At 42.8% G+C, this 11,770-nt stretch overlaps 1 protein-coding gene across 1 annotated transcript in view; it reads right to left on the reverse strand.

Annotated features, from left to right (window-relative positions):
* The window catches only part of LOC141013546 (GDNF family receptor alpha-4-like), a 52,392-nt gene extending 41,037 nt beyond the window's left edge, over positions 1–11,355 (reverse strand). The window contains exons 1-2 of the mRNA XM_073487300.1: positions 11,300–11,355; positions 10,031–10,341 (exon numbers count right to left, since the gene is read on the reverse strand). Of these exons, the coding sequence (XP_073343401.1) occupies positions 10,031–10,341; positions 11,300–11,355 (367 nt within the window). The remainder of the gene's footprint in view (positions 1–10,030; positions 10,342–11,299) is intronic.
* Positions 11,356–11,770: the final 415 nt, after the last annotated feature.

The raw sequence follows: 11,770 nt of genomic DNA on the forward strand, positions 1-11,770 counted from the left end.
CTGCTTTTGTTTTTTTTGTTACTACAGCAAGTTGCTGCACCACGCTAATCTCCATTTTGTTTATGTCTGCTTCCCCATGCGATCAATGGGAGGTATCACATGTGATGTCCAGCTTCAGTCTGCAGAGCCATAAAGCCAAGGGCTGAAGCCACGCCCCACAGCTGCACAGAGTGGTGCTCACTGTGTCTGTCAAAATGTATTAATATGGAACCTGCCGTGTTTTCAAACTGCAACAAATTCCACACTGCACAAACTCGTGTCCTCAGCAACAAACCTGCCAAGTGTGAAGTAGATCAGATAGACAGTTCTCTTTGTCATTTTCCACAATACATTTGCATATATTTACATTTACATTGAGGGCATTAAGCAGATGCTTTTGTCCAAAGCGACTTACAATAAGTACATCTGTCACAAGAAAGAAACCACAACATATCACTGTCAATAAAGTAAGAATGAAAAAATAGAAACAATTTTCAAGCCCTCATCTGAGCAGAGCAGCTGCTATTTATAAAGGACACCTTAAGTGCTATGATTTAAGTGCTATGTAAGTGCTATATAATACATTGAGAAGTTTTTTGCTCTAAATGACATCATCACATGACCCTGTCTGACTCTCACTCCCAGAGACTGAGGCTGTTTTCCGGGAATCGTTCACCGAAGATTTTTTTCTACGTCAGTTTCCAGAGACAGTAACTACAACAACACAACAGTGAAGGACACAAAGACATGGTGGGTTAAGGTTTTTTGCTCTAAATCTCATCACATAATCACCTCCAGTAAACAGCAGGAGCTCAGAGGACAGACAGGATGAGAGACACTTTTCCTCATATAAATTCTGTATTTCTTTCCTCATGTAAGACGCTGAAGACACGACCTGCTACCACATTACTGTTGTTTGGTCCTGTAACGTTGCTTTGTGGGTTGAAGTGTTGTGGACATTTCTCTCTTATTTGACGAGTGAAGGATCTGTTTAGTTGTCAGACTGAACACCATCAGATTGTCACACTCCTGTACTGTGCTGCCTGCTTACCCTGACACACAGATGTTGTCTCTCCTCTGGTACTACCTCCACTGGAGAATAAGAACTACTCGTGTCTGATGGCCGAAGTTTGAAGGGCTCATGCTGGAGAGACAGACTGGAACAGGGTGAAGTCAGACTGTTTACAGCCTGTGATTAGAGGACATCTAAGGGTCGCTGCATCGACTTTGGCTCCCTATTCTGTGCTTCCTTAGTAAAAGCTTAAGTTGAGAGCCAATAATTGGAGTCTGAGTGACCTTTTAACAGAGCAAAAACTTCATCATATTGGTCAAATTAGTTCTGCAGCACCAGGGTAGGTCAACCAATCCAATAATAAAAAAATTGTGGGAGCAAGAGCATGTGGAGCAGTTTGCAGGAAATCAACAATATGAGCTGAGCTCTGTTCCCCTCTCTGCCACTTTATGCCAGCAGCCCAGCACTCTTGCCTCTCCTACATTTACCAGAATCATTCGTACAGAAGTCAGTGTGTCACCTGCACATTCCTAATCACATTTCACAGACACTCAGACTCTAAATCACTAAGCCACAACATTTCTTTCTCATCCTTGTTTATGAAAACCTGAGGTAATAGAGGAGCTATAATTAGTGTAATTGTCATCAAAGAGAAAATAATGGATAATGCCGGGGTGGTAGCGAAGGTCTCAGACAGTGATGAATGCCTCCCATTTTTCTTTACTTTTGCAAAGAACTCCTGCCGTGTCATCGTGTGGTAAAGGAGGTACCACCTACAGTTTTTTTCTCAGAGAAACATTAGTCAGGTGAGGCGTACAGGATAACTGTTGGAGGGGGGATACAGGGCTCACATACAACATACATTAACCCTAACCCTAACCTAACCTGTGCAGTGGCGACACAACAGGACGCCAGTTGTCGTGAAATAAACCTGAAAAAACATGCTGGCCACACCCAGCACTGCTCAAAGACTCAAAAGGCAGAAACACATTTGATTCAGTGCGTTTCCAAACATATTTGAGATTTAAGGACCCAAACTAAATGTCTGGCAGAGGTTCCTCCCAGCCAACAGCCACAGATCTGAAGCCAGTCTCTGACACATCTGTCATCATGATAGCAGATGGGCCTGAGGTCAGGCCGCGGCTGACCTGGGATCAGCCCAGGCCCTGACCACAGAGAGCAGCGGTACCTTCAGGGACCACTAACTCCAGTTGGACACTGAGTTTGAGTAAGGACACACCAACATACACATGCACACACACAGCACTCAATCTAACGCCTGTTCACACACTTGACACACACACACACAGTCACGGAAGCAGAAGCCAACACACCATCTGCCGGCCCTGTGTTTGAGTTCCAAATCCCAGTTATCAACAAAACACACAGAAGACCTCCAAACTACCCCCTTGGATACACCATTCCCTTTGAGAAGAACGCTATCACACACACACACACACACACACACACACACACACTGACCAATGCGCACACCACACACACACACCTCCGAACCCTGATCAGATGGAACGAGGTGGATGGAGGCCAGGTAAGTTGCTCATTTTTCATTAAATGTGACTGAAGAAGGAAGATGGATTTCCTTACTTCATCCACCCAGTTAATTTACCTCTCTCTCACACACACACACACACACACACACCTAATCCTCATCTCTCTCTCTGTGTGTCTCTCTCCCTCTGTCTCTCTCTCTCTGTGTCTCTCTATGTCTCTCTCTGTGGCTGTCTCTCTGTCTCTCTGTCACTGTCTCTCTGTCTCCGTGTCTCTTCTGACAGGGGATGATGACCATTCCTATTTCCAGCAGCTTTTTACACTTATCATCAAAGTAGGTTTATGATGCTCATTTCTCTGGCCTCATTGCTCTTCATAGATATCATCGTCAGTCACTGGAGATCAATACAGATAAGACGTTCTCTCTCTGTCTCGCTCTACCTACTGGAAGGACCCCTGTTGTTCAAAGCACACACCCCTGCAGTGCTGTGCAACCTTCAGTAATGGGTGTGTTGGCACGGTGAGACACTTTGAAACACCTGACACCTGTGCGTGTGTGTGTGTGTGTGCTATAAGTGGAGGTGGGGTGTTTAGCTGTGGTAGTGTCTAAAGTTAGACCATGCATTACTTACATACTTATACTCAAAGGGTCATTTAATTGTCATTTTACAACTCAGGGTTGGATAATCAAATGTAGCTTGTTGTCCCTTTATGCTAATCAAGAAAAACATTTTATGGTGGAGTGTTGAGGATGAGTTCAGGAGTCTCACAGTCTGATGAATGAAGCTGCTCTGTAGTCTGGTGGTACGGCAGCAGATACTTCTGTATGTGTTGTCAGAGGGCAGCAGGGTGAACAGACTGGGGCTGGGTGGGTGTTGTCTTTTAGTATCCTTTATCAATAAATATATTTTTGTCAGCGTTTAACTTTTATTTATTTTCAATTCATTTTTGACTTGAAGGTTATTTCAGTGGTCATGTTGAATGCCTGAAGTCTAAAGACATGGTCACTCCAGCATTTCAAACTGAGATTTTATGACAAATTCGATCATTCCAAAGGAATCGCCACAGTTCGTGGAATATAATTAGTAAATCTGCCCACATTTTTTCACAGCTTTTTTCCACAATGTTACAAACCACAGACATGTTCAAATCTGTACTTGTCATAAACACATACCATATTGATATGTCTACAAAACGTGTCGCATCATGTTCACAGTACATGCTCATTACCTGACTTCCATGACATTTGTAAGGAGACCTGGGTTAGGGGACCTGTGGTTTTGCAGAAACACACTATGCCAACATTTATTCTGGCGACTGGCAATTGGAACTTGACCGCAGTTGACCAATAGCAAGTTATCTTGACAGTGCTAACCTATGCCAGAATGGGCAGCCAAAGACTCCAAAAAGAAGGAAGCTATCATAGCTTATTAGCTGTGTTCAACCAATGCTTTTTTTTAACCTCCTCTGTCGGGTTATATACTGTTCTACAAAAGAGCAGTGTTTTTTTAGAGCGTTATGAGACAGGAGTCAATACAAATACGTCTATTAAATATTCTTATTGTTCGTGGTTAGCTACTGAACAAAGCAAAGGTTTATTTTCCCCTCTGAATAACTTTTTATTGAATTAAAAAGGTTGACAATGGTGAACAAAGTGCCATGGCGGAGTAAATCAAGCTTCCAATGTCAAATACTTTGTGAAGAGCTGTCAATTAACTTTGCAGTGCCACGTTCTGTTGTAACCAGGCCTTACAAAAATAATAATATTCATTCTCTTAATTTGGTCTCGGAGACTTACATTTCTGACAGAAAGTTCTAATGATGGTGCCACTGAAAACCTAGTTTTAAAACCTCTTAACTTTTATTTTCTACAGAAGCCCATAACGGCCATAGGTGCAATTATTTTTTAGTTGCTGTTATCTTGAGATTACCAGTATAATTTTCTTCTGATAATGAATTAATTTATCTTGTTATCCCGAGATAAATTAACTGTGGCAGCTGCTCCTCACAAGTGTCTCGCTCTGTGCTTTCTGTGTGGAAACAAGCACTGCACTATAGTGTAAAACTTAACAATTAATAATATATTATCATACATGTGTTACATCTATCCCTACAGTAGCCATAATGTAAATACTCTCCTATCAAATCCAAAGGTAAAACATTCAAATGGCTGAAGTTCACAAAACTTCATGGGGTTTGCTTTGAAACTCCCAAACCCGCCTCACAGAACAGTGTGTGTGAATTTAATGGTCGACTCTCACGAATCTTACAAAGTCGTATTGTCATGATAAATGATCACAACATTTGTTAATCCGTGATTTTGACATAAATAACTTGTGACCTGGAGACAACAAATAACATTTCACTCATTTACACAGGAAAACTGAAGAAATAATATGTTTGACCCATGGCTGTTTAGGGATTAAAGGGGAATGACTAAATAAGCTACAATCAGATTTAAACTGAGGCCTAGACTATTTTGAAGCACATAACGCTCAAAAAGTCAGCTAATCTACTTTATCTCGACTGTGTGAGTGTTTTTCCACAAGTGATTCAAATGTAGCTTAACTTTATTTGGTGCCTACATGACACAACAAATCCAGACATTTCAAACCAGTGAGCAGCCTGTTAAAATGTCCATGTAAAATGTATTATGTGGGCAAAACAGAACGGGAGCTAAAAAGCAGAATCTGTGAGCATAAGCGTTCTATTCGTAGCTTCGATGTTAAATCATCAGTAGCCAGGCACTTTGACAGTCATAACCACAGTTTAAGTGAACTACATTACATGGGCGTTGAGGCAGTGAGAATGCCTCGGAGAGGCGGTAACAGGGACAGAATGCTCCTCCAGAGAGAAGCCTATTAGATACACTTCCTCGACGCTCTGATTCCAAAGGGACTGAACGAGGAGATTTCATTTACTTGTTTCCTGTGATACAAACATGTGCTATGTTGTTTCTGTGATACAGTTAGGTGCTTTTCTGTTGTGAGATTTTGTTTTGTTTGTATGAAACCCTGCGTGGTCCTTTGCTCTCCTTCAAAAGCATACAGCTCCCCCTATTGGGGTATATCTGTTGTGCAGTTTTAGATAACCTATAATTAGCACACCTGTGTAGTTACTGTGATTTTGCCAGAATATAGCTGAAGAAGGGCGTCTTGCCAGAAACGTCCGTGTGGCAAGAATAAACGGTTTGATTGGAGTGCTGTCCTTTATTTTTCTTTTGTTTTAACCAGTGAGAAGAACACCACAAAACACCACGGACAAATTTCTCTCAATTTAAATACCAAGCCTGTTGGAACTTTGGCAGGAAATAGTGTACTGATCTGTAGGAGCCCAGCACTCACAAACAAGCTTTAAAGGCCTTGACAGGGAACTGAAAGGAAAAAAGACGCAAGTTAAGGGGTTATGATCTAAAAGAGCAGGTAAATATCCCCAGTGGGCAACTTCACTCCCAAAGTATCGGTATCAGTATCCCTTCAGAAACCCACTCGTGGCGTCTAAGCAGAATGAGTCCTTTCACTCTCCCTCCCACCCCTAAAAACACACACCAACATGCACACCTGCCTGCACACCGATAAGACGTCAACCACCGCCGCTCCAAATGTGTTTGCACACCGGCGTCGGTTGACTGCACTTCCTCATTGAACGACTTGAACAATTTATTCTGACGCGTCGCTGAATCCAAGGGGGAATTTAGATTGAGATTGAAAAAAAGTCAAATCAGACACGACCTGAAAGCCTTGGGGGAGGGGGGGTAAACCTGAGGCCAAGAGACAGGGAGATATATGAGCCTGTCACTCAACATTACAGTGTCACTACAAGCTGGACAGTCATTAACACGGCTAATGAACACAGCGGGGCTGTGCAGCAGCACAGACCACGCTCACATAAAACCACTGTGGGGGAATTTCATTAGTCCTGCTACAGCACTCATATAATCCACTGATTCCCAACCAGGGGTCTCTTCTGCTGTCACCAGGGGTACTTGGCAGGGATGCAGATTGGCTTAGCTAATTCAGAAAATAGAAAAAGGTAGAAATAATGATTTGATATAACAGATCCACATACGTGTTTAGGAGGAAAATAAACCGACAAATATGCTTTCATGTCAGTGTGAGGCTGATCTATAGTATATTTACTGTCACAATAATCTACTCACTACGGCTGTCTGACTGCATTAGACACACCTCAGTCTTACACCGGCCTGAGCCATATGTAACACCTGCCGATGAGAGTGCATGAAAAGTTGCTAAAAAATGACAATGGTATACCTCTGCCTTTTGTACTCACTCATAGACACCAGCCATCTCAACACACCTGATTTTTTTAAAATCCAGGTCCATGCATTATTCTCTGAGGAATCAGCGTCAATGTCAAAAACACCCTATCTCACAATGTTAAAGAAAGTAGGAAAAAAAAATCCTGGAGCTGCCATTAATCCAGGTCTGTACCAAAAGTTAATGAGGTCTAATCTGGGTAGAGGCCCATCCTCTATCCGAGTCTGATGGAAATCTGTTCGGTGCTTTTTGTGTAATCCTGCTGACAAACCAACCAACCAACTGACACAGGTGAAGACATAAAAACTAAACATCAACGAATGCAGCACCTCTATGTCTTGTGGAATCACATACAGCTGAAATCAACCAGAACCTTTGAGATGATATACTGTTGAACTCCTGATGAGGCTGCAGGGGTTTGTCTCACCAAAAAGGTTGTGAACCACTGATATAATCTTCATCCAACAGGTGTAACTACAACAACACAAAGACTGAGATTTCTTTTACCAGCAGAGAGCTTAAAATGATTTGCAGATATCCACTATACAGATTTAACATCATGTATGGTGTACATTAGTAAAAAAAAAAAAAAAAACAATGAGTACAATTGAGTGGTAATAAAAGAGAGTGAGCGAAGGCTGATTTGGCATGACAATTCCAACAGAAACTAAAAGTGATTGGTCATCCTGCAGCTTTTAAGGACCACCAGGTGACTTCCCAGTGTGCTCCATCAGCTTCTGTCTTGTTTGCCAGACGTAAACTATGACGAACATCCAACGACAGGCAGATATCGCCGTGTCCTGTTAAAGTGCGCTCTCACCTTCTGAGGTGCTCTTGTGACCACACAACCAGCTAAGAAAAGCACAACATTTAGATTTAACACTCATATTTGTGTTTCATGCTTCCCAGTCTCTCCCTGTGTACTCCCTGTGTAAACTTTAAAGATTAAATCACTTCCATACTTTTGTCTCTAACGAACTTTGGTATTTACCCAGAATGTGTAGAATCAATGTGTTGGCAAATCTCCTGCTGTTGTCTAATCTTCAGGCCTTCCAAGGATTTGCTTCACCTCATTATTGTAGGTGACAGGAGAGGTTTTTGGCCCACTGACCTGGGCCTGTCATACCTACTGTATGTCTCCACATTTATTGACCCTTCTGATTTTCTCTTGCAAGTACGCAGCAGTATTTTCCTCTCTGTTAAGATAAGATAAGATAAGATAAGCCTTTATTGTCTCCCTTAGGAGAAATTTGTCTTGGGCATTCGAGAGGACACAGGTGACGCAGCAGCACACAGTCTCTCCACATACACACAATGTGCACGTATACATATACAATCAAACTACAGTTAACATTCAGTGACACACATATCCATATAAACACAAAAAATATTGCATGATGCCCTACACAAAAATAATACACAGCCAAGATATTGCACATTACCCCCAATAAAGCCAATAAAAGCCAGTTCAGTCATGGTCACTGCCAGAGACAGAGAACACATTTTGATTCCTTGTCCAGCGTTGGTAGATCTTTCCCTCTGTACACTGACCCACATACAGAATGTATATAATAAAGTATGTCATATAAAAACCATGGACGGTGACTTGAATCGTGTTTTTTTCGGTCTGTTGTTTTTTAGTTTAAGACTCCTCTTTAGCTCTTCAGCTAACACTGCCTTCTCACCTGTCTGTGAGTCTCTGCGCCGTATAACTCTACAAAATGGTTGTTTCAGGCTGAATCACAATCCACTACTGTGCCATGAACAACCCTTTCAGAGAAGTTCCCTACGTGTATGTTTACGGCGCTGTAAAGTCGCCAGTTTTCTTTCAGTTTTATATTCATTTACAAGCTTTTAGTGCCCACACACAGACTCCTGCACACATATAAAACACACAAAGAAATAAAGAAATAGACGTAACAGGGTCATCAGCAAGACAATACCTCGCTCACACCAACAGCAAGTTCTTCAGTTATAAAGTGAACATCAAAAAGCTTCATTATTATGAGGCTGTGTATTCAGCCCGAGCAAAAGCTCTCTATTTAACAAAAAACAAGTAAAAGCATGTCTGCTGCAGTTAAGAGGTGTACGTACAGGGTCAAGTGCCCACACACAGACTCCTGCACACATATAAAACACACAAAGAAATAAAGAAATAGACGTAACAGAGTCAAAAATCTCTTAAAAATCCCTTAAAAATCCCTTAAAAATCCCTTAAAAATCTTTAAAATGCCTTAAATAAATGCCTTTTTGTGTATAATAATGAATCTTTTTCTTACTGTGTCGAAGAACAAGCTGCAGAAAAACATCTGGAATAAAGTAGCTCTTCACCTTAATCATTAGTGAGGGCTTCACGGTGCTCTATGGAGGATCACATCCTGCTGTAGCCAATATATTTGTATGAGACATTTGAATATAATAAAAAAAATGAAGGCAGTCTGTTGTTCCTCTGATTTATTTTATATTTATCATGAACATTCTTCTTCTGTATTTTTTTTTAACCTATGTCTTATTAAATGTTGTCCTTTTAATGCCCTTTCTCATCTGCAAGTAGCGCAATTTCAAAACATTTTTAAAACGTTGCTTAAAATGCCAAATGTTATTTTAGTATTTTATTATAACAAATCAGAGAACTCTCTGAGCGTCTGTATCCACACATAAATCAATCATTCCTGGTTTGTCCCAAACAATGAAAACCAGAGGGCATTGCCGGCTGTCAGTCAGTCAGTCACCGTGTTTCTGGGCTCACTCATCATTTAAAGTTTCAGCTCGGGGCTCGGAGCTTGAAGGGCGTAGCCTAGTGGCGTCTGGGACCAAGACACAGCGGACACATTTATTGTCTTGCTTGAACTGAGCGCACAGCCAAAATACTGAATTATTGGGACAAAAACGATATCTAAGAATTTAAATCACCAGTAACAGCCATGCGAAACATTTTACTCTGCAGAAAAGTTGGGAGAAGAAAGGTTCACTTATTTACATCCCCGTGGCTGCAACACCGTGAAATTGAGCAAACGAGCCAAAAAAAAAAAAAAACTGAACCTGGGAGTAGATAAGAAGAAGAGGCAGAATATCTCTTCACTTTGGAATAAAATGTGAGGCCACAAATGAAGTGTGACTTTCCACTCTCCATCCTCATCTCCATCTAACTTGCGAGTCGAAGAGCGTGTAGACAAAGACTGTGATGCTTGTTCCAAAGCTTCACCGAAAACATTTCTCCCCTTAACGCTGAGACACAAAGGAGCGCACGTACCTGAGCAGAAAAGAGCGAGCACAGTCCCGAGGAGAATCATCTTCGCTGTGTCCGGGACACCGGAGGGGGGGGAGGAACGAGGATGTGGGACGGGACTTGGTGCGTTCTCGGCTGGTCCAGCAGCACCGCTGTGCGCCCCGCAGACAGACACCCAGCCTGCCGCTACATTCACCGCACCGACACTGTCCGTCAGTCCGCCTTTTGTTCTCTGCCTGCGACGGTAAAGTCCCTCAAGTTTCAAATCCCCAGAAGGAAGGAAGGAGAAGCCTCGGAGGAGCGTGTCGGAGCGAAGTGCGCACCAGAGAAGCAGCCTGTGAGTGTGAGTGTGAGTGAGTGAGCGTGTGTGGATGATTGTGCCAAGGCTCCAGCTTCCCACCGCGCTGCTTGGAGAAATCAACTACTGAATGGAGGAAATGTCAAGCGTCACCGGGCTGCAGCTGTGCCCGCGGACAGTCATCACGACGCGGCTCCGCTGGTGAAGGGGTCCCGGTACATTCTGCGATCATGACGCTGACAGCAGGAGGCTGAGGTTATTAGCCTACTGGTGATATCCCTCCCCCTCCTCTCCCTCCTCCTCCTCTTCCTCAGATCATCATCATCATCATCATCATCACCTTCAGGGACGGAGGGATGAAAAGCTTTAATGTTGGAATTAATTCACATTCTTGTAATCCCGAAAGACTCCAGCTTTGCATTTGTTTCAATTCCACATGGCTGTTGAAATCTGCAACCAAGCGCAAACATGACTCTCACTTTTACAAATGAACTATTTTGTATTTCTAAACTAGTTTGTTGATTAACTGAATGCCGTTAACCCAAAGATTACATGGATTTTTGGAATGGTCTGACAGCCTCCAGCAGACTGCTGGAATAGTGTGTTTAATGGTTTGGACACTATAGAATGTTTCTACACCACAACTAAACCATGACGTGTCAAGATGTCTTGTGGTTCCTCGAGTCTCCAAAAGTAGAATGGGAGGCAGAGCATTCAGCCATCAAGCTCCTCTCCTGTGGAACCATCTTCCAGTGTTGGTTCAGGAGGCAGACACCCTCTCTACGTTTAAGAGAAGACTTAAAGCTTTCCTTTTTGATAAAGCTTATAGTTAGGGCCTGCACAGGCTCTTAGCTATGCTGCCATAGGTTTAGACTGCCAGGGGAATCTCCCATGATGCACTGAGCTCCTCTCCCTTTCTCTCTATCTGTACACGTCTCATTAATACATGTTACTGACTCGGCTTCTTACCGAGTCTCTGTGCTCTCTAGTCTCACAGGTTCCTCTGGATGGCGGCTGGTCCTGCTGCTGTGGTCCTGCTCGACTCATTCATATCTCAATTAGTAACGCAGTTATTCCTGCTGTGGCTGCTGTATCTCCCTCTCCTCCCGTCTCTCCCACAGCTTCTCCCCCCTCCACCCCGCCCCCCATTCTCTCCCTCTCCCTCTCCCTCTCTCTCTCTGTCTCTCAACCCAACCGGTCGAGGCAGATGGTCGGCCACCATTGTGTCCGGTTTCTGCTCGAGGTTTCTGCCTCTTAGAAGGCAGTTTTTTTCTCACCACTGTCACCAAGTGCTTGCTCATGGGGGAAATGTTGGATCTCTGTAAATAAATCAATCAAGGAGTATGGTTTAGACCTGCTCAATTGGGAAAGTGTCATGAGATGACTTCTGATTGATTGATTGATTGAAGATGAGCCAAACAGTATCTTAATGAGCCTTTAGACAGAACCATTCAATTAAATGCTTT

The sequence above is a fragment of the Pagrus major genome, chromosome 18 (assembly GCF_040436345.1).
Source record: "Pagrus major chromosome 18, Pma_NU_1.0".
NCBI lineage: Eukaryota > Metazoa > Chordata > Actinopteri > Spariformes > Sparidae > Pagrus > Pagrus major.